The 24860-nt window shown below is 40.7% G+C and overlaps 1 protein-coding gene and 1 long non-coding RNA gene across 25 annotated transcripts in view; one reads left to right on the top strand and one right to left on the bottom strand.

Moving 5' to 3' along the window:
- The window catches only part of LOC143770030 (calcium/calmodulin-dependent protein kinase type II subunit gamma), a 283897-nt gene that overhangs the window by 37436 nt on the left and 221601 nt on the right, over positions 1-24860 (bottom strand). For 12 of the 24 annotated variants that reach the window (XM_077259214.1, XM_077259217.1, XM_077259216.1 and 9 more), the window contains 2 exons: positions 11212-11252; positions 5841-5873 (listed from right to left, as the gene is read on the bottom strand). In XM_077259214.1, coding sequence (XP_077115329.1) covers positions 5841-5873; positions 11212-11252 — 74 coding nt within the window. The remainder of the gene's footprint in view (positions 1-5840; positions 5874-11211; positions 11253-24860) is intronic. The other 12 variants (XM_077259215.1, XM_077259220.1, XM_077259218.1 and 9 more) reach the window with 1 other exon arrangement.
- Positions 15679-19475, top strand: LOC143770031 (uncharacterized). The gene is made up of 3 exons (XR_013214525.1): positions 15679-15995; positions 16338-18575; positions 18768-19475. It is a non-coding gene; the product is annotated as an uncharacterized LOC143770031 (long non-coding RNA).

Here is a 24860-nt window from a genome sequence, read left to right as displayed (position 1 = left end):
TTTTCCAATTTTTCAAAGGGAATTAGCTTAGAACTGGTAGCAACCAGTGGAACCCAGATACACTACTAAGACTAATTTACTAAGACTGGTCAGAAGTGGTCTTTACTGAAGAATTGTGGTCAAAATCCAAACCTTTGACATGGGAACAAGGCCAAGTGACTCATGTATGCACAAAACCCTAGCAACCGTGGTGAAGAAAATTGCAGCATGTGTCCTGGACTGACAAGTCACAATTTGAAAAATTTGGCTGTAACAAAAGGCAGTGTGTTTGCTGCAGGGATGGAGAGCGGTACAATAATGACTGTCTCTGCAGTCAACTGTGAAGCATGGTGGAGGGTACTTGCAGGTTTGGAGCTTCATTTCGACAAATGGAGCGGAGGATATGATCAGGATTAATGGTGCCCTTAATGCTGAGAAGCTCCACATGCAATAAAATAAAGGAGATGTCCGATAGGGTCAAATTTATTCGGCAGCAGGATAACGACCTCAAACATATAGCCAGCGTCATGTGCCTACCTTCATAGTAAATAAGAACACAAGTCCAAGAAGTGCGGATACAGCCCCCACAGAGCCCTGATCTCAATATCGAGTGTGAAATTTCAGAGAAAAGCAAGAGGAGCGGCACTCACTACTGGAAATTTCAGTAAAATTAACTTTATTTCGGTCACAGGGTTGCAGAGAGACATCAGTGAAAAGAGCAACAGCTGTTTCGTGTGTCTACAGGTTTCTTCCAACTCCCACATCACCACTAGCACTTCCCTACATTATCTAAATGTATTACTAATCAAACATGAAAATATATACAAAACACATAAGATAATAAAAACAGGAGACACTAACATACACTGCTAAGCAGAAATGGGCTCAGACCACTACACTCACTTAATCCTACGGGTCCCAAAGCATCAGTCATTTGAATGAAATATATTTCCCTTATAAATAGCTTATCGTGTCTAATCGCCACCTTCTTTGTTCAAAAAGCATGTGGCTTGGGTTCCCCCGCCAAGAGCCTCGCTCATATGGCTGATGAGTCTCATTGAACCTTTTCCAGACTGCAGTGAGTGTACAGCTCTGGCAAAAATTAACAGTCCACTGCAAAATGTTCAGTTTGTCTGATTTTTCTCTTTATAGGTATATTTTTTAATAAAACGTAAATTGTTCTTTTATTCTATAAACTTGACAACATGTCTCCAAATTTACAAGCAATAAATTTTGTATTTTTTTCTTCTGAAAAGGAGAAAGTTAAAATAATAATTAAAAAAAAAAAACAGTGCATTCAGACCTCAAATAATGCAAAGAAAACAAGTTCATAATCATTTAGAAACAACAATGCTAATGTTTTAACTCAGGAAGAGTTCAGAAATCAATATTTTGTGGAATAACCATGATTTTTAATAACAGCTTTCACACTGCTTCTGGCGCAAAAATGTAAGCAGTTCTTCTTTGTTTGAGGGCTTGTGACTATCCATCATCCTCTTGATTACATTCCAGAGGTTTTCAATGGGGTTCAGGTCTGGAGATTGGGCTGCCCACGACAGGATTTTGATGTGGTGGTCTCTTAATTTTTGCCAGAGCTGTATGTGCTCACTAATACATTTTTGCAAGTGACGGATAGGTTTGCCATTATAAAATTTACCGCAGTCACATATAATCACATACTGTACACTATGTATTTTACTCTGGCAAGTAAAAACTGATTAACCGCATGGTAGTAACCCTCTCCCTCAAATTAAAGTGATTCTTCCAATACATAGAATCACAGTAGTTACAGCATCTACATTTAAAATGTGCTACAATAAAAAAAATGTTATTAATAAGTCGGTCTTATGTGTGAACCTGCCTTTTACCAATATATCCCACAGGCTCCTACTCCAGCTAGCAATCAGTCTTATAGAAATATCCGTTAGCAAAGTGTCACTTTCTATCATGTAGCAACACATACTAATTATTGATCTCACGGAATTTCTCACAGGACTATGTTTAAAGGACATAGCAATATCGAGTCTGTGTGAGATTACATGAAGAGACAGGAGGATTTGCTCATGTCTATAGTTACAGAAGATCTGTGGTTCGTTCTCCAAGATGTTTGGAACGGCCTCCCTGCAGCTTCCTTTACAAACTGTGTGCTCGTGTACCTAGAAGAACTGATGCGGTTTTGAAGACAAAGAATGGTCACACCAAATACTGATTTGATTTAGATTTCCCTTACTTTGCATTTTGTTAATTGCTGAAAATATACTATTAGCATTTCGATATATTAAAGCACTTATTTTGCAACGTGTTTTCCACGCCTGTATAAAACCTTTGTACAGTACTGTATATATCAATACATATCTATACAAGCACTGGCTCTCACACACTGTTACTCTGCTCTGTTTTTATTTTTGTCACCAATACACACATATACATATATATACACACACACTTCTTTTTTTTTGCTGTAGGCATGATTTCACACCGGAAACTATATGTGCTTTTAGCTCTTTCAAAGATTGTTTGTATTAATATGCAAATGAGGCTAAAGAGCTATTGTAGATCGGAAGCCTCTGTCACTCCAACTCTATTCATCTCCCAGCACTGCTTGAACGACAGCCTCTATGCTGTGTGACTTCAGGTAAAGGAGCCGTCAATCAAGCAGGAGGCAGCGGCACTGGGTGGGGAATAGAGCTGGAGTGACGGAGGCTTCAGATCTACAGCCTCATATTTATATCAATTCAAATGTTCATTTCTCAGCAATGGAGGGAGAGACCGACCATATAAAGGTATTGATGGACTTGTTTCTGATAGAGCTATACGCACATATAAAGAGTTTGCGGAATTAAATCCTGCTGACAGGTTCCCTTTAAATCTTACACTGAAAGATCCAAAATGGTTAACACCCACGGTACCTTAAAGGTTTATTCTAAAAATCACAGGTTCCACAGGATTGTGTGCAGCTTGCTCTAGCAATCCCTAGTATTAGGCTCTGCAGCCCTGTCCTGGACGGAGAAGAAGTTCCCATTCTTGGCCTCTGCTCCATTCATTCTCCATGGGACTGTCAGAGAAAGACATGCACATCATTGCCATAGACCATGAATGTAGCAAAGGCCAGGAATGCACACCTTGAGCCTGGCTCTTAGGATTGTTGGGGGTCCCTGCAGTTAGAACCCCCCATCAGCCAGTTATCCCCTGCCCTATGGATATGAGATAACTTGTGATTTTGGAGGTAAACCTTTAATGCTTTGCTGCTACAGACACTGTTACTAAAGGCTGCACATGTAGAAAATAACGCTTTCCATAATTATATATAATTATATATATTTTCCCATATATTATTTATTCAGAACTATAATATTTAATAACTATATTTAAGTGACAATTTGAAAAGTCATATTCTATTGATTTAAATATACCTGAAAAAAATATAAAAATAAACTGAACTATACGTTTATCATGTTATAAATGCTGTTTTGAAACAAGAGATAGTTAATATGCGCTAGCTACCCTACAGAGTAATTAACATTCACAGGAGCTGTACATTCACTTCTGCTTGTGCAGTTTTGAGACCACTGCAGCCACTTACTGGCGGAAATGAAGTGTGGATTTCTGCTGTGGCCCGTAATTAGCAGCAGGGGCTTCCGGCCTGTACCGGCCTGGTATCCTGGAGATTGTCCTGGGACCAAGGCAGTCAGAAGATGATGGGTGGGGATCGCTAAGGCTAGTATGCTTATTTAATCTTTAGTGCTTGCTACATGCTTTTATTTTAGAATAAGGAGCAGAAATCCCCCTTCCACATTGAACACTACGTTGTTCTTAGCTCCAAATACATTAATGCTTGCACAAATAAAGATGTAAAACCCAGCATGCTGACTACCTGCATCCACCACTAGAGGGAGACAGGGCTCTAACTGAAAGCCGTGTCACTGCTGATGTGCAGACATTCTGCAGTAAGCTCCCTAATGGAAATTACACAAATTGCAAATATCAATAGCTATCTCAAACCAGATGGAAAAATCGTACTCACTGAACATACATGTCACAACAAGGCTGTATTCAAAAGTTTTCCTACCTGATATTAAAGCTCAATTTTGGCGGTGTGCTCTAAAAAGGATTATATATCCATTTCGACAAGCATTTTAAAAGTAAGCACACCAGTCTCATCAGGACTTACAGTAAATACATCTATTAAAAGGGGTTGTCCAAGTTTGGGACAAAAATCTGCAGTCACTTTATGAGACTGCAGGGTGATAGATTGTGACATCATGTGGTACACACACAGTCCTGATTCCCCAGTATCGTTGGAGTGGGCAGTCACATGACCGCATGTATGCCATTTGCATACTTGCAGTTACATGCCAACTACACATGTTCAGCTTCTCCCAACACAAGTGAATTAGTCAGGCATGTCTAGTTGGCAGGTAACTGCAAGTATGTAAAGCCCATACTGGTCATCACCACCAGCAATACTGAGGAGTCAGGCAGAATGAGCAGTCACAATTTAGGAGTCTGCAGTCACACACAGTGACTACAGATTTTCGGCCTAAAGGCCCCGTCACACATAGCGATTTACCAACGATCACGACCAGCGATACGACCTGGCCGTGATCGTTGGTAAGTCGCTGTGTGGTCGCTGGGGAGCTGTCACACAGACAGCTCTCTCCAGCGACCAACGATCAGGAGAAAGACTTCGGCATCGTTGAAACTGTCTTCAACGATGCCGAAGTCCCCCTGCAGCACGCGGGTAACCAGGGTAAACATCGGGTTACTAAGCGCAGGGCCGCGCTTAGTAACCCGATGTTTACCCTGGTTACCAAAAAAAACAAACAGTACATACTCACCATCTGATGTCCGTCAGGTCCCTTGCCGTCTGCTTCCTGCTCTGACTGAGTGCCGCCGTACAGTGAGAGCAGAGCGCAGCGGTGACGTCACTGCTGTGCTGTGCTCTCACTGTACGGCGGCACTCAGTCAGAGCAGGAAGCAGATGGCAAGGGACCTGACGGACATCAGATGGTGAGTATGTACTGTTTGGTTTTTTTTACATTTACGCTGGTAACCAGGGTAAACATCGGGTTACTAAGCGCGGCCCTGCGCTTAGTAACCCGATGTTTACCCTGGTTACCAGTGAAGACATCGCTGTATCCGTGTCACACACACCGATTCAGCGATGTCAGCGGGACCTCAACGACCAAAAAAAGGTCCAGGCCATTCCGACACGACCAGCGATCTCGCAGCAGGGGCCGGGTCGCTGGTACGTGTCACACATAGCGAGATCGCTACTGAGGTCGCTGTTGCGTCACAAAACTTGTGACTCAGCAGCGATCTCGCTATGTGTGACGGGGCTTAAGCTTGGACAACCCCTTTAATAAAATACCTAGTTTGTAGTGTGAAAGCAATGACTATGTACAGAGTGAGGAACTACATTACAGAACAAATAACTTTTTTTTTTCTTAAACTTATCTGTCTCACAAAGGAAAATGTAGTAATTCTAAAAAACCCTTTCAATTGAAAGTAATGTATTTCATTGTATTCTTCTTAAGTAGTTTCCTAATCACAGAGGTCTGGTTTAGGCACAGTTTGCTCTGTAGCTGGCGTGACGTCCTTTGCCACCACACTAATCCATGATCAGTACATTGGTATCTGAGGTCTACAGTTTATTTTCCTACGGTGTAGAATGAAATGGACAAGGAGTACTACTAACTGCCAAGCAAGGGCTGGACCAGATTCTTGTAAAATTGAAATCCGAAGTGCAGCATGGTGGCTGCAAAAGCATGCAATAAATGGCGATGAACGTGACATGCATGGAATAAAGATGAAGTGGTGAGCAATACAGTGATGCATGGCAGCCGAGGAGAGGTGCTCACCATTAAATGCACACTGGAGCTTGACTTCCTTTTCTAGACAGACCAAGAGGAGGGAATAAAGTAAGAAAAAGACAGAAAGAAGCAGATAAAAGAAAGAAAAAGGGAGCATGGTAATAATATTAAAAAAAAACAAAAAAACAGACAACGGTAAACCACGTTAGTGAGGCAAAAGAGTGGAGGAGCCAGTCCCAGCAGAGAGCAGAAAATCAAGCAACCAATCAAACAAATAGAATACAAACACAAGACACACATACAGAAGCGCAGAAAAGCTAACTTCAAAAATCAAGTCATTCCGCACGGTCAATAACATGATACTGCTGCTTCCAGTGAAAATCGGCTAAAAAGGTCCAACATCCAAGATAGATGACCAGTTGAGTGAGTCTATGACTGACTTTATTTACGCAGTCATTTTGTGGATGAGGCCCTATGCACATGACCAGGGCCGGACTGGCCATCTGGCAAATGCCAGAAGGTCCTATCTGGTCATGGGCTGCCTTGTCTACTACGTTGTTAGCAGAATCTGTCTTCTCTAGACACCCATACCGTTAAGAGTTGTGATGGAGCACAAAGTCGCTGACTCCATCACTTACCCCAGCAGGCCACCAGTATTATTAGAAATATTGGTCTTGAAGTAAATCTTGCTTTCCTCCACGCAGGGTAATATTAGTAATATATCCCATCTGGTGCTTGGTGACAAGGACAGCCTGGGACTGTGTGATTTCAAATGCCAGGCCCAGTCCATACCTGCACATGACTATATTACGACTCTTCTAGGGTGAATTCCCAGGCTGCAGACTTTCTGGCAGAAAGCTATACAACGGTCTCATTCATCTGATAAAAAACAAGTTTCTGCAGCAAAATCTGCAACTTAGGAAATCAATCTTTGGGTATCTGCACAGATAGCAGTATTGAAGTGGAGCCAGACTATGGGGATTATCTGCAGCACATTAGGACAGGGGTTGTCCACTACTCTGATAACCTTCTTCTCAATCACTATGCTGACCCCTTGTAAAATAATAACACTTATGCCGGGATCACACATGTGAGAAACACGGCCGAGTCTCGCATGGTAATACCCGGCCCTGCCACCGGCACTCAGGAGCGGAGCGTGCGGCTCCATGTATTGCTATGCGGCCTCACGCTCCGCTCCGGAGTGCAGGCGGCAGGGCCGGGTATTACCATGCGAGACTCGGCCGTGTTTCTCGCATGTGTGATCCCAGCCTTATACTGACCTCCGATGCTGGCGCCATTCCAGGACTGGCTCTCCCAGATATGTCACACAATCCCTGTGGCCATTCAGCAAAGGATTCACTCTCCCCACCTTCAGACAAATCACATACATCCAGAATAATTTCACTCCGATGTATGTGATTTGTCCAAAGGAGGGGAGAGTGAAGCCAGTGCTGAATGGCCACAGGGATCGTGTGGCGCAACTAGGAGAGCCAGTGCCACCACTGCTGGAATGGTGCTGGCACCGAAAGGGAGTACAAGTGTTATTTTATAAGAGGGAAATCGGAGGATTGAGAAAGGGTTGTCATGTAGTGGACAGCCCGTTCACTCGCTTGTTCACACAGGCAGACTGTGGATACCGATGTCTACTGAACAATCTGTAGGAGACCATTCAGTACGCAGAGGCTGACATTGTTCTTGATTACATGATTATTCACCCAATCAATGAACACTTTAATCGTTCATTGGGTATTGAGCAGCCATATTTGTTAACCCATTAGCTATTTACATTCTAAAAAGGTCTGCGAGCAGGAGTGGCCATTTCTGTTCCTGTAAAGCCAAGTCAGCATAATTTTTGTTGCTGGACATTTGTGCAATTTAGATTTTTTTTTTTATGGGACTACATGAATACTTGAGTGTACATGACCATACCAGAACTAAAGAGGTAGAAAGCAGTTCACATTTGCCTGCCTAAAATAATCAAAGTAAAAATAAGACTATATTTCACGCAATTCGTTACAGCGGAAGGCGTTGTTAACAAACCTTTTTTTAATCTTTACCAATTTAGAGAAGTTTGTGAGTAAAGGAAATTTTGGGGGCGATTCATAAAAGTGTTTTCCCCAGAAAACGAACGTAAAATGCATTGAAAGGGCGTTCATTTTTTTGTGCAATATTTGAGCATTTTTACTTTAGTTTGAAGCAGCTCTGCCAAAGTGGTCAGAGCTGGGGTGGAACCATGGCATGTCTACTCCCGCCCGATAAATTCATTCAAGTGCTGCCATTTTGTACACCAGAAGTGTTGCTCCAGTCCCTGATTGGAGTAGCATTTCTCGGGAGAAGTACATCACTGAGAAGGTATTCCAAATTTATTAAGCGGCATGTGCCACTTAATGAATTCGGCACATTGAACTCCAGCAAGCAGTCTTAATGTCTTATTTTTGGGTATATTTTATGTAGGTTTAATGTTTTAGCAATCTACAAGCCAAGCCAATATTTAAGATGTGAAAATTAACCCTAATTCTTATTGCAATCATCACATTCATAATGGTTTATATAATAATCTATTGCAAAAGCTGCCATAAATAAACAGTAGAAGGAAACCTAAGATTATGCAAATCCTTGAGAATAGAAGGAACATTTCCCTTTAGAACCACATTTGTCATTTTTAGGAAACTTACAAAGAAGGATGTGTAACTCTTCTATGTCATTTGTCCTAATTACATTTACAAATACAAAGCAGCATATTGAGAATGTCTTATGTAATGATCTCCGAGGTACAATTACTCGGGTCTGCAGTTTCTGCTCCTGTAGCGGAGACCTTTTCTGCGGTTTCTTGAGCTCTCCATCTTTAATTTGCGTCATAAAGCCACTGTTGTCATGGTAACAGACAAGACTCTACTCGCTTGGAGACACAAAGTGTTGTCTTTGAATATGAATAACAAGACTTCAAGATATGGATTTGCAAACGAAGATGTAGGAAACATTTTTTTCTATTAACCACCGCCAAGCTTAGAGAAATCATTGATATAGCATAAAAACAGTTATGAAATCCAGATGAGCAAACAAACTAATTATCCATTAAAAAGTAGAATAAGATTTCATAGGGATAAATTTAAAATCTTACGTCTAAAGTCTCCTCAGAGATTTCTTAAGCTCTAGCTAACACCCAGCTAAATCAGACGACCTGTTTTGCACTGACAAGGGGTAAACATCCCGAAACATGTCTCTGCAAAAGTAGTGCCCGATTTGGCTACTTACGCCAAGTCACGCAGCAAGACTTGTTAAAGGGTCGATATTGAGTTTTAGAATTGCTCCATCTGATTGGACACTAGAGTTCTTGTCCTCCATTTCTGAAGAGGCAATTTGTGTATTTAGATTCCCAGCAGAGTTTTACATGGCCTATAAGTCTCCTACAGCCAACTTGGCTCTCCCCACAAGGAGACAAATTCTCAATTAGACCCCCATATTTAAAGTAAGGAGACAATGACTATGTATACTGAAGCCGCTATCATTTTGCTGACAGGTGAGAGATAGGCTTTAGATGCTTCAGCTGTTCTTCTCAGAGGAACATTTAAGGTAATATATGGATAGGTGGGGTCTGCAAGTGTTTAAAGGACATTGTCAATACTCATCTTGAGACCGCACCAGACAGAAGATATGAAGTTGTTCATGGATTTACATTTCAAAGACCTAGATGTTCATATAAGCAGTTTGGTGGGGGTGACAGAATCCCGTTGACACTACGATTGTCAAACATTGCCACTTTGCTCTCATAGCAAAGGGTCGCAGCAAATCTTGGAAAGATGATACAACTATATATTTAGTTTATACCCAGCACCTCTAATCTATAGCAAACATTTATCTTCTGTAGCTGTTCAGCATTATTTAAAGGGGTTTTCCAAGAAAATAAAAAAATAAATGTCACGATAAATAAATTCCTAAATTCGCTTCTTTTGTGTAGGAAAGCAATCACTCTAGTACATAAAAAAGCCTCCGCCTTGTTACACAGCCTGCCGCATCTCCGGATATGGATTCCAACAGCAGTAATGACCAGGTATGACTTGGGGTGAATTACTTAGATGACTGATTCTTTATGCTGAATATTTTGTTCCATAACTCCTAGTACCCAGTGAAATAAACACACATACACAGCTAAGCATTTATAGTGGAGTGGGGACAAATAGTTGTGAGCGTGTTCTTATGCTGATTGGTTGAAGTATAATTTCTATGACTATGAAAAGTCATACACAATAAACGGGGGCCCAGAGATCTGCTTTATCCCCCCCAAACAGAGACACACGTCTCCGTCTGGTCATTTTCAGTTGCCAGCAACGCCCTGTAGATTAATTTGGAAATCACTGAGTTAACCGTGAAGGATCACTTTATCCTCCCTCAACATATTAAAAGTCCTGGACAACTCTTAAGAGTAAAACAATGTAGGAGCCAGCCTCTAATTCATGCCGGCTTTGGAGAAGTTGACAGATTCCCTTTAAAATGTAGTGTTTCCAGTTTTCACACTCCCACATTAGAAAATGGGTGATTAAATTCTAAGCAGTCAAAAATGTTCACAGTCATGTGAAAACGAAGGCCGATGCAGCCGGAGAATAAATATAGCAGTTGGAAATAAGGCATTAGACATAACTAAATAATTTAAAAAAAATCTCTACATTTCCACTCTTCAAATGTAAAGTCTTCTCTATATTCGATAGGACTTTGATCATTTTATTATCGTTCACTTATAACAATTTTTTTTTTAAATATAACTTTTCCTAAAAGAAGATATTAAAATGGAATTATGCAAATAGTAATAAAAAGCTTTTAAACCACTCTGAAATCTGAATAGATGTAATTGTAAAGGCACCATTTGCCTGTGATCTAACAAACACTGATACAGAGTGGATGATCAAAAAGAAGTTTCATACACAAGATGATGTGGATGGTTACTCTAATCTAGACGATGTCCCAATGACACCATCACACATCAGCGCACATGGGAAAAAGAAATGTTATCACGACACTGAGCCCAAACAGTTACTGGACACTATTTTATGTAGTTAAATAGTCACACAGTTGAATACATGTCTCTAATGGTTTTGATGTCACACATACAATGGAATCCTAATGAAAATAATGCATAATTAAAGAGGAATTTGTCAACTAAACTTTGTTCACATACAACATAAACCCCATCTAAGAGCTGGAAATGTAAAATATTATCAAGAAACAAAATCAAATTTAAACCCTAACATTCATGAAGATCCTATTTGAAATTATTATTTTTTTGTTATTTATAGATCATATTTCCTGAAGACTCAGTATTACTTAACCCATCACAGAACTCCACTGGGAGATAAATTAACCTTCATTTCTACGCATTTATATAGAGGGAAACCTTTGTAACACATATACTGAGACCGCTTACCTTTACTCCATCTGTCTTCTTGTTTAACAGACTTTTGGCGGCTGGGAAAAAAAAAAAAAAAAAAGATATTTATTAAGAAAAAAAGTATTATGTCTTGTACATATTCTTTGGATAAAGTTTCTCCATAAGGTGCCAACCACACGGGATGTAGTTACTCACATCGGCTCCTCTTATGCTTTGTTTTGAAGTACCTTGAAAGCAGACTGACCGTTGCAGAAAGATACTGAGGTTGGTATACGGGTTATGATCAAAAGCAACATATAACCAGCAAAAATGCAGAAATTGTGAAAACAAATGTACGTGGACGAGTAGAGGGTTACAGTACACATATTACAATGGCAAAAAACTAGGTTGTAGAGGGTGTAGTCCTATCAACTCATATTTATACTCATGAATATTCCCCATATGTAAACTCATTGCAAGTATAGTAATATGTACAATTAGGGGCAAAGAAAAGAAGTACAAGTAAACCAGATCAAACAAAGGAAAACCTGGAGAAAGTAATGCCCACATATAAAGTTAATATACAAGTGATCAGGCCATTTTTTTGTAACAAATGCAAGCATTTTGGTTTAAAATAATTTTTTGATTGGGTTTCATTAAAAATTTTGGCCTGACTTGGTTTCAACAGCCTTTGTGTATCATAATACATAGCAGGCAGCAGAACAAGTAACAAAGATTATGCTAGAGAGCTGCTTCTAACAGTCATTGCAACTTATTCTGAACTCTAAGTTGCTTTATGGCCGCATCAAAGTTCACCTCAACTTTGATGTGGTCGTGTAACAGCTTACAACAGTACTGGTAGAAGAGAAAATGAGAAATAAAACTGCCATCAGAGTGAGCTCACTGATTGATTTACTGGTAACTTATCCTGCAGTCTGGTATGTACTGTGAACACAGTGATTGCACAAGCCAAATAGTCAAAATTTTCAAAGGAAACCCAATTGAAAAATGTTTTTAATCAAAAATACCTGCAATTAAATAAAAGAAAAATGGCCAAACATTTACCATATAGTTTATCTCAAGTTCTGCTCGGCTGAAAATATAATGGAGAAATTTACAATGATGAGAATGATTTTCTCAGAGGATCAATACAAACATCATTATTGTGCATTGGTGAACATGCAAGTATGTAACTAACAATTAAAAGATGTTTAACGCAAATCATCTGACTGATGAAAGAAATCATCATTAGCTATCCTGCACTAGATGATAGAGGCGGTGTAGATTTTGTGTTTCCTTGTCCCATAATGATGCCTCAGTAATTGCAGGTTGATAAATATTACAGATGAACAAAGGAAATCTGCAAGGATAAGATTCAGGATTGAAGATCGCTCCTTGTAGATGGCCCTTTATGTGGTATAAAGACACATATTCCTGCAGATAATTTCTCATCTTTTGATGATCATATTCATTTAATCAGCACAGCCATGCCATGTATTGTGGGACAAATCACGTGGCTAGTTGGTAAAATTATACAGACTAGCCTTCATGTCTGACTCCCCAAAAAGTCCAGAAACGGGCTTTCCTAAACTCTAAATAACCCTAGAGGGACAATATTGTTCATAGCAACCAATCACAGCTCAGGATTTATTTCTGAAAATTCTGTAAAGAACTGAAAGCTAGCTTCTGTTAGACTATTTTCATACATAGAGTTAATAAAGTATTTTTTTGTAGTACACGAGCTCTATATGTATATTTCACATAGAAAAGAAAAAGTATGGCTAGCCTGCTTCTTTGGTTTAAATGATTGGCTCCAGCGGTCACATGGCGTGTTCCCTCTCCCCTTTAACCAGATGTTGATAATAGGGGACTGGCAGGGAGAACAGTAGAAAGGAGGCAGTTTCCACATGATAAGTGAGTTTTTTTAAATTTTTTATGTTCAGGTATTTAGAAGTAGGACTCGCAAGCACCCTTGACGTTGGGTTGCAAGCTTCTTTATTTTGGCCAAAATATCAACCAATACCTAATTTATTGTAATTATCATATGCATCATTATCATTTTACTTTTTTTTGCACTTTTTACCACCTTTTTGCAAGATGCGGTCAGGCCTCTTTTTGATGGCTAGTTATACTGGGGCGTCATTCCTAATGTGTTGCATTTTTTTGGTGTTGGGCAGGCCGTCTATTATAATATTTTGGGCATCATCAATTGGCTGCAAACCAGACACCTTGCATCATGCATATCCATGTGAATGGCATCCTATGCAAGCCCTATTAGTGCGCATGTTTTGCTACTAGGCAGCCATCCCCTCCATAATTTTGGTAGGTCTGTGAGTGGTTGTTATTATGAGTAGTTTGCACCTGTGCCTGCCATAGCCTATATGACGGAGGTCGGCTGTATCCTTCTAGTGCATTTGTCATCTGACTGGTCTTGGTTAGGCTGTTTCCTCATGGTAACTGTGTTTTTTTTATGTTCGAGCAATGGTTAATTTAGAATTTTTTGTTCATCCATCAACCTGGGTCCATTAGGATTAACTTTGATAGAAGGCTTATAGTAGTTGACAAATCCGGTAACCTTGCAATCTTTGAATATTATTAACTGTAAAAATCAAAAATTTCAAACATGGCATCTCTAAGGCTGAGTTCATGTCCGTTTCCTAAATTCCAATTTTTTGTTCTATGAGGCAGAAATGCAGAATTTAAACTTTAACGAATCAGTCACGTGATGCAGATAAATAGCACCTAGAAGACCCAATTGTCCTGTAATACGGTTTATGGGGCTCCATCATCTTACTGGAAGAAATAAATCTGCCTCCTGTTCTTTTTCTTCTGATGTTATAGCATCCACTAGTGATATGACTCCTCCACAGATGTGGTCAGAGATTTAAAGGGTTTTCTTAGACTATATTCATGATCTATGCTTGATATATGGATAGGAAATGGATAGTAGTGTAACTTTAAGCCTGTGGGCCCCAATGTAAAGTTTCCAACAGGACCCCCAACTATCATGGGTCTTTAACAGTATTGAGTGAAAAGGGCCTTATCACCACCTCCCAGCTCCAAGGCTCGGGTCCAACTGCAAGCCTTGGACCTAGTGTAGATACACGCCTGTTTAGTATTTAAGACTGGTGGCGTTCAACTGTTGGCACCCATAAAGTTACCGGACTGCCACATCTGGTGAGCCACAACACCTTTAAAGTTCCTTTGAGACAGCTTACAGTATCATACTAACCTACTAAACAATATGGGGGCTGGCCAATTTGGGCAAACCAAAGGCCATTAATCAGTCGCACACAGTCAAACTTCTACAAAACTGCAAATGGGACATAGAGGGATAGGTTATTAATATTAAAGTCTTGGAAAACTACTTTAAAAATATAGTTTTCTATTTTGCAATTTAAATTTTCACTGTGTGCCGTAGCAACAACAACAAAAAAATCACTGCCCTCACAAAAGCAGATATTAAATAATGGATCACTGAAAGTGGCGAGTGATGTTCTGCTTCACAGGGAAACAATAAAGTGTAATTTAATTCCCTACTAATGGATCTGTACTGCAAGAAATGTATTTTAACATTTAAAAAGTTTCTGTTCCAAATACAAATTTCACTTTAAATGGAATTTTTTATTTAAAATATAAAGCCTGTGCTCCCAACACAACAGGAGAACGGATATGTTACTGCAGCTCAAATGTGAATTTTACACTTGGATACTAAATACAAGCACACAACTACATACACACACAAGCATGCGTGGTATGGCATTGTGCGCTCATAACATCCTCACTGTGTGAACATTGCTACATAGTCAGCATTGTGACCAGTTCATCCAATGACAACTGCTGTTCGGAGCACTTGTGAATCACTGACATACCACCAAGAGCTCCAAGGAAAAACAGATATTTGCACAGCTGCTTTCGCTGGCACACTTTCTGACTGTTCTAGCCATATTGTTACAAAACTTGAGTGTTTTAAAAGTCTCAAGAGGTTTTGCTGAAAATTAGAACCTTGTAAAGAAAAAAAGGAAAGTTGTTCTGTATATATAAACACTATATACAAACAATTCATGTCTAAAACAAACCCTGAAGTGACCGGAGTGGGCAGACAGCCATGCAGTGGATATAGCCGGACTCCCAGCCCTGCAGCAGGACTTCAGAGGGCGCCAAAAATTATTACTCAAACATTGCGCAGACAATATTGAATGACAGAGCAAATGTACAAATTCTCTATCATAATCACTGTTCCGAAAAACGGGGCCGACAAAAAAACATGACGGATCGCATCTTATATGTGTCCTTTAAAAAAAAAAAGTCTGCACCACATCTCCTTGGAGGAGCTGCTGAAAATGTGAGAGTTGTATGAGGACAGAGTATGAGTATCTATTGGAACAACTGTGATCGCCTCTAAATGCAGCAAACAACCACACTAGGTGTAGTCCCAATGATTAGCTCGCAGCCAGCAATAGACACAGTGGTTAGGCTACGTTCACATTTGCGCTGCGTCGCACAACGCTAATGTGAACGTAGCCTTAATGCAGCAATTACCTGATAGTATTTGCCAATAATGGCCGCAGACTGATGTGGCAACGCATCCCTCCAGGGGAGGCAGATTTATTTTTATTTTTTTTTTACAAATCAGGTAATAATTAGTGATGAGCAAGTATAATCGTTACTCGAGATTTCCCGAGCACGCTCGGGTGTCCTCCGAGTATTTTTTTAGTGCTCGGAGATTTAGTTTTTCTTGCCGCAGCTGAATGATTTCCATCTGTTAGCCAGCTTGATTACATGTGGGGATTCCCTAGCAACAAGGCAACCCCCACATGTACTTATGCTGGCTAGTAGCTGTAAGGCTGTGTGCACACGTTGCTGATTTTTTCGTGTTTTTGCGCGATAAAAACGCTATAAAACCGCAAAAAAACAGCATACAATGTGCATCCCATCATTTAGAATGAATTCCGCAAGTTTTGTGCACATGATCCGTTTTTTTCCGCGAAAAAAAACGCATCGCGGTAAAAAACGCAGCATGTTCATTAATTTTGCGGGGTTTTTTTTGCGGATTTCCCACTATAAAATGCATTGGGAAATGTCCGGAAAAAAACGCAGCAAAAACGCATGCAGATTTCTTGCAGAAAATTTCAGCTTTTCCTCAGGAATTTTCTGCAAGAAATCCTGACGTGTGCACATAGCCTAAATCATTCAGCTGCGGCAAGAAAAACTAAATCTCCGAGCACTAAAAAATACTTGGAGGACTCCTGAGCATGCTTGGGAAATCTCGAGTAACGAGTATATTCACTCATCACTAGTAATAGTAGGTAATGCTGATCGGCTGATCAAAGAGGCCACACTGCTCCTGCCAGCACCCTATCCATGGCGCATGGTACTGGAATAGCATACCGGCCTGCTAATAAAAGCAGTGTGTTGTGCAAGATGCAGAAGAAATGAAAACATTGAAGGCGAAATACGTTGTAAGGAGAGCGGAAACCCCTTCAAGCAGCTGATATTTAGGAGTCCAAGAGGGCACCCCCCCTGAACTAAGTGACCTATCACATGGATAGACTATCAATTTTTTCACTAAATTAAATTTTAGATTTAAACAAAGATTTATTGATGGACATGTCCTGCAAAACAAGAATATTTGGAAGTATCATCATTTAATATTGAAATGTAAATGTTATGTTTCATAATGTGATGTGGGTAGGCCCCAGTTCATCGTTTTATTTTTAATGAGACTTATCTTTTGATCTTCTTTGCCTTCTTTTGTGACAATTACTTCAAAACAGAGCACGAAGTTTGATGAATTTTATGTAAACTTAAAGATGTCCTTTTTTTACCATATTTGCGTCTTTTTTTACAGCAAAAAGTCGCACGTTAGGCTTTAAGTGAGTAAAAAAGAAATTGGACAGATTTTGTACTCCATTAGTGTACTAAAGAACATTTCGAAAAGTCACAAATGATGAATTAGGCAAACACATCTGGATGAAGAAAATCATAACCACATTGCCAAGAGAACAAACAAACACGAAAACTAATAAAATGAATGTAAAAAACCCCTGTAAATTAAATAAAGTCCAAACATAAAAGTTGTGATTAGCAACATTTTTTATTTAGAATGTCAATGTTGTTTCACGTGGTTGAATTTATGGCCTTCATGTCTTGAGCTTGACTAACTGTAGTCATTTTGCACCTGACCTTTCTGGAAAGCCACTTCTTCCCCTCTCGTGTATCACCTGCTGAGACGTGCTCCGTCAGCTTGTGGAGTACTCGTGTGAAGCGCTCAGCCTGCCTTGCAGATGCTCCGATGTCACAAGGACTGGCGGATGACACCCCTGATGACATTCTATGAATGCCACGTGGTGGTCAATAATATAGACACTTGTGACACTGTACAACGCAGGATGCTACAACTTACTGTAACTGGAAACCAAAGCAGCTGTTGATGGCACGGCTATTTTTCAATGACCTGTGACAGCAGCCTATAATCGCAAACTATATTAAGAAAGACCGAGCAAAATGGGTAAATAATCGTGTGGAATAAATATACAGACTACAAATGACTACATAATCCCCATTTTGGCGGTCCATATCTGGATTGTAAGAGAAGCAATGGGGACTGAGCATTTGATCGCACATTTTTGCTGTTATATACAGTGTCTGCTCGGCAGGGTACATGAGGTTGTAATCATTCCATGTCATATGGTATAATCTACCGTACCTAAGGTGTCAGCAGCGATATTTCTGTGCAATAATACCTGCAATAACCCGCCCCGGATACCTCACCACCATCGAAGCTACAGCAACCCCCTACTCTACTGTGTCCTTCCCCATCATCCGATAGAATGTAATCCCGCATGGGCAGGACCCTCTCCCCTCTGTACCAGTCTGTCATTAGTAGTTTGTTCTTTGTATTTTAGATTTGTATCTTGTATGTAACCCCTTCTCATACACAGAAGCAATGGTGCTCTGAAATAAATAATAATCGTATAGGCCAGTCCATCTAGTCCTATTTGGGTGTGGGTCATAGAGCATATATGAAATACTTTATTCATAGGTTTTTTTTAACAATAATCATTTTGTAATAGGTGCTTGCATTGTAAGTCCTGTGTTTTAGCCTAATTTGTAACCGCACCATTGTGGTATCTTGTCACTATGATGAAGCTCCTTGCTCCCTCAGCCAGCGGATTGCATTAAAGTCGGCCCTTTTGCTATCAGAAGGATATTTCCATAGGTATGACCCCTGGTGGGTGTATACCTTCTCCCTGGGACGGGGACACAGTTCCAGCATAGTACTTGTTGACTTATGACATGTGCTCCTGGATCAGCAGTCATGTGATCGATGGTCCTGGAGTTGGCTCACATAATAAACACTGTGCCTTGGGGGCATACATACACATGCGGTATGTCCTGGTGCTCAATATGTCGTCTAGGTCAGAGGTGTCAAACTGCATTCCTTGAGGGCCGCCAACACATCATGTTTTCAGGATTTCCTTGTATTGCACAGGTGATAATTTAATCACCTGCACAGAATGATTCCAGCACCTTGTGGAATGCTAAGGAATTCCTGAAAACATGACCTGTTGGCGGCCCTCGAGGAATGCAGTTTGACACCTCTGGTCTAGGTGAATCATGACCGAGGTGCCTCATAATTGACACAGTTTGGATGTGGAATAGTGATAGCTCTTTGGAAGGCGTCTCAAACATGTGGCCCCTGAGCCTGCTTCATGCGGCCCGCAGGCGCCCGGAGCTTCCGTGATTATCGCATCACGGTCCTGGGGGCCACAGACATCAGCAATTATTTTGAGTTCAAAGTGGGTCCTTGGATGCATATTCAATTGAAAGCGGCAGTGTCACCAGCTCTCTGCACCACAATACCAATACCAGCAACCGGTCAGAGGCTTTCAGCTAAAGCTGGCAGAGGATGCTGTTAGCTGAGCGAGCGAAGGTCAGGTGAGGAGAGTTTTTTTATGCATATGTGAAGCCTGGCAGAATTGGGGAAAGATGCTTACCAGAAAAGGGACATTAATACAAGATGGGGACCAGACTGGACACATTACTATAATATGGGACATTACTGTAAGTTGGGGACCAGAATGGGCATATTACTATAAGATGAGGACCAGGATGGGACAACAGTATATGATGGGGACCAGGATGGGCACATTACTATAAGATGGGGACATTACTATAAGATGAGGACCAGGATGGGCACATTACTATAAGTTGGGGACCAGAATGGGACAATAGTATAAGATGGGGACCGTGATGGACACATTACTATAAGATGAGGACCAGGATGGGACAACAGTATATGATGGGGACCAGGATGGGCACATTACTATAATATGGGACATTACTGTAAGTTGGGGACCAGAATGGGCATATTACTATAAGATGAGGACCAGGATGGGACAACAGTATATGATGGGGACCAGGATGGGCACATTACTATAAGATGGGGACATTACTATAAGATGAGGACCAGGATGGGCACATTACTATAAGATGGGGACCAGGATTGGACAATAGTATAAGATGGGGACCAGGGTGGGCACATTACTATAAGATGGGGACTAGGATCGGACAATACTATAAGATGAGGACCAGGATGGGCACATTACTATAAGATGAGGACTAGGACGGGCACATTACTATAAGATGGGGACCAGGATGGGCACATTACTATAAGTTGGGGACCAGAATGGGACAATAGTATAAGTTGGGGACCGTGATGGACACATTACTATAAAATGAGGACTAGGACGGGCACATTACTATAAGATGGGGACCAGGATGGGACAATACTATAAGATGAGGACCAGGATGGGCACATTACTATAAGATGGGGACCAGGATGGGCACATTACTATAAGATGGAGACCAGGATGGGACAATAGTATAAGATGGGTACCAGAATGGGTCAATAGTATAAGATGGGGACCGGGATGGACACATTACTATAAGATGGGGACCAGGATGGGACAATACTATAAGATGGGGACCAGGGTGGGCACATTACTATAAGATGGGGACTAGGATGGGACAATACTATAAGATGAGGACCAGGATGGGCACATTACTATAAGATGGGGACCAGGATGGGCACATTACTATAAGATGGAGACAACAGTATATGATGGGGACCAGGATGGGCACATTACTATAAGATGGGGACTAGGATCGGACAATACTATAAGATGAGGACCAGGATGGGCACATTACTATAAGATGGGGACCAGGATGGGCACATTACTATAAGATGGGGACCAGGGTGGGCACATTACTATAAGATGGGGACTAGGATCGGACAATACTATAAGATGAGGACCAGGATGGGCACATTACTATAAGATGGGGACCAGGATGGGCACATTAATATAAGATGGGGACCAGGGTGGGCACATTACTATAAGATGGGGATTAGGATGGGACAATACTATAAGATGAGGACCAGGATGGGCACATTACTATAAGATGGGGACCAGTATGGGCACATTACTATAAGATGGGGACCAGGATTGGACAATAGTATATGACGGGGACCAGGATGGGCACATTACTATAAGATGGTGACCAGTATGGGCACATTACTATAAGATGGGGACCAGGATTGGACAATAGTATAAGATGGGGACCAGGGTGGGCGCATTACTATAAGATGGGGACTAGGATCGGACAATACTATAAGATGAGGACCAGGATGGGCACATTACTATAAGATGAGGACCAGGATGGGCACATTACTATAAGATGGGGACCAGGATGGGCACATTACTATAAGATGGGGACCAGGATGGGCACATTACTATAAGATGGGGACAATAGTATATGATGGGGACCAGGATGGGCACATTACTATAAGATGGGGACTAGGATCGGACAATACTATAAGATGAGGACCAGGATGGGCACATTACTATAAGATGAGGACCAGGATGGGCACATTACTATAAGATGGGGACCAGGATGGGACAATAGTATAAGATGGGAACCAGAATGGGACAATAGTATAAGATGGGGACCGGGATAGACACATTACTATAAGATGGGGACCAGGATGGGACAATACTATAAGATGGGGACCAGGGTGGGCACATTACTATAAGATGGGGATTAGGATGGGACAATACTATAAGATGAGGACCAGGATGGGCACATTACTATAAGATGGGGACCAGGTTGGGCACATTACTATAAGATGGGGACAATAGTATAAGATGGGGACCAGGGTGGGCACATTACTATAAGATGGGGACTAGGATGGGACAATACTATAAGATGAGGACCAGGATGGGCACATTACTATAAGATGAGGACCAGAATGGGCACATTACTATAAGATGGGGACAATAGTATAAGATGGGGACCAGGGTGGGCACATTACTATAAGATGGGGACTAGGATGGGACAATACTATAAGATGAGGACCAGGATGGTCACATTACTATAAGATGGGGACCAGGATGGGCACATTACTAAAGGATGGGGACAATAGTATAAGATGGGGACCAGGGTGGGCACATTACTATAAGATGGGGACTAGGATGGGACAATACTATAAGATGAGGACCAGGATGGGGACATTACTATAAGATGGGGACCAGGATGGGACAATACTATAAGATGAGGACCAGGATGGGCACATTACTATAAGATGGGGACCAAGATGGGAACATTACTATAAGATTGGGACAGTACTATAAGATGGGGACTAGGATGGGACAATACTACAAGATGGGCACATTACTATAAGATGGGGACAATAGTATAAGATGGGGACCAGAATGGGACAATGGTATAAGATGGGGACCAGGATGGGAACATTACTATAAGATTGGGACAGTACTATAAGATGGGGACTAGGATGGGACAATACTATAAGATGGGCACCAGGATGGGCACATTACTATAAGATGGGGACTAGGATGGGACAATACTATAAGATGGGGACCAGGATGGGACAATACTATAAGATGGGGATCAGGATGGGCACATTACTACCTAATGTTGGTCAGAATTACTATATGGTGCTAATAGTAAGAAAATTACTTTATGGGGGAACACAAAAGGGAAATAAAAATTGGAAAAAAAAAATATTAAAATAGCACACACAATGAATGCCATTTAAAGAATAAAATAAAAAACAAGCCCAAAAAGTTTAAAAAAAAAAAAACCATGAAAAGGTGTACAGAAAAAAATAATATGGTATCACTAAAAATGGCATCTCGCCGTGCAAAGAATGCAGCCGTTCAAATTCACATTTTTTTTTTTATGTGCGGTCCATATACACAGCAGAGTTTGAGACCCCTGCTCTATGGGGACTGAAGAGTCATGTCTATAGTTGATTTGCTTCTGTTTATACTGTGCTCGAACCAGGAGTGGCATGAATCATGGCTGTTAATGCAGCAATTTATGTTTTACTCTGGAATGTTGCCGAGGTTCTGATAATTTGAAAAGCCGACTATGTGTCTTGGATGATTAGTTCAAGGCAGGGCCCCGAACTGGCTTTTCCCAATCTGACCCCCTTGGTCTCTTCTGATGAGTGGTGTGGTGCATAGAGCGAGACCTGTCAACCAAAAGGGTCAGGTTGGGGAGAAAGTGCCAGGAACCTACCTCAGACTAGTCATCCGAGATGTATGGTACTCTGCCAGTTTTTAATTAAGTATGTTTCCTCTGAACTCATCCAGACTTTACATTCACAGCTTCAGTAATGCAGCCAGTGCTTTAAAAGTTCTCTTTAATACACATGTGTGAACGAGCCCTAACTCTGTTAACACAGCTATTGGTGAAAGCAATGGATGCTTCCACTCTTATTGCAAAGGTAATGGGGACTGTTCTGTTTATACTGTATGTAGGTAATATAGGAGATCTAAGGCAGTAAAGATAAACCATGTTAAATTAGAGAAATTCAGTAACAAAAAAAAAAAAAAAAAAAAAAAAAAACAACTACCGGTATTAGGCTATGTTCACAAGTTGCGTTTTTGCTATGTCTTTTGGTGCTTTTTATGCAAATTTTAAGCTGCATTTTTACAGTAGCAGCAAAAGCTATGACATTTCAGGAATCTCATGCACACATATTGTTTTTTTTTCCTGACTTAATTGGAAAACTGCAGCCTTTTTGTTGACTGCAGCATGTCACTTCTTTCAGTGATCTTGCAGCGTTTTTTCACCCATAGAAAGCAATGAGTAAGTGCAAAAAAGCAGGTGTCACGTTTTGATGCATTTTGGGTGCAAAAACCTAAGTTGCATCATGTTTTATGGGGGCACTAAACTTTATCATGCACAAGAGACAGAAAAGCAGCAAATATGCAGCAAAAAAATGCAGGAAAACCTGCTTGTAAACATCTTACTGTGAAGAGAGAAGGTTTTGCCTGCAGGGAAAAAAACCGTAGTAAAAACGCAAGGTGTGAACAGAGCCTTACAGTAGAATTATATGTATGTTCTTTATTGTACATTGCTGTTCGCATGAAGGTGGGAAGAAAAGTGCACATTAAAATCAGAATACAATTGTAAACATATATTTTTAGGATATGTAGAAATGATCCTTGTGAACACTTGTAAGTAATAAATATAGCATTTGTCTAGATAACTTTAAAGACTGATGGAGGTTTTCTGGGGTCCTACAACGTAAGAAATGGCAATTACGCTCCCACGGAATCCTTCAAGCAGCAGAAATGATGACTTCTATCCATCAGTTACATGCAGCCAATCAATGGCCTCGGATGTATAGTTTACATGTACAATATGTGACTGCCGAGTGCAGTGAACGAGTACAGCGGTCATGTTATCTTCTAACACTTCCTATTTAAAGAGCAACATTTCCAAAATCCGGAAAAACACCTTTAAACATAAAAAAAAAAAATATATATATAGATAAAGTTCAAGGGACTGTTGAGTATCTTTACAATTTATCGTAAAGCCCGCCATGGTCTGCACTGTAGTTCGTCCAAACATTCGTCCGGCAGCTATCTCAGCCATACACAGGAGTGCTTGTTCGGCAGAGCACTCCTGTGTTTTCTATGAGAAAGCTGTTGCAAGACATATCTGGAGTAGGCCTATCTCAAGGAGAACAATGGTATCGGTAGTTCGAAATCAGACATGCCGGATCAGTATAATCCCCAACAATAAATTGTCCAGGGCTCACATACACATTAGACTGTAGACTGAATCCATCAATATCTGCCAGTTCACCTGCCATTAGTCTAATGTGTATAGGGGCCTTTAGACCTTAGAAAAAAAAGTATATTTGAAAAGCAACAAATCTAAAAGACAAAACACAAAATATTACAAGCTATTTTTATTTAGGACACTGGATATTATGTAGATATTAGGAGACCTATTCATTGGTTTCTCCAACATTGTACTTCATGGGAATTGTAATGTGGTAGTGGTAGCTTAAGCTGCATTTTTGTGCCTCGTGTCCATGTGAACTTGTGATCGGAAAACTTGGAAACCTTTAGCTAATACTGTATATATGTACAAAGTGAAAACCACTCACTGAACACAAGTTTAGGCTTCACACTAAGGAACAATTCTGGCATTTGTTGCCAATATTATTTCTTCTCTTCCCAAAAGAAAGAAGAAAGAAGAGAGAAGCCGAGAGCTGCTCAGCATGCAAAGTATAGTTAGTAGCACATCAATGGAAAAAAAACTCCACATCAGGGTCAAATGGGTCTCCATGCCATACTTCACCACTAGGGTACACAACATGTCCT

This window comes from Ranitomeya variabilis, chromosome 4 (genome assembly GCF_051348905.1).
Source record: "Ranitomeya variabilis isolate aRanVar5 chromosome 4, aRanVar5.hap1, whole genome shotgun sequence".
Lineage (NCBI taxonomy): Eukaryota > Metazoa > Chordata > Amphibia > Anura > Dendrobatidae > Ranitomeya > Ranitomeya variabilis.
The sequence above is the reverse complement of the archived record's forward strand: the minus strand, read 5'-3'. Positions and strand labels throughout refer to the sequence as shown.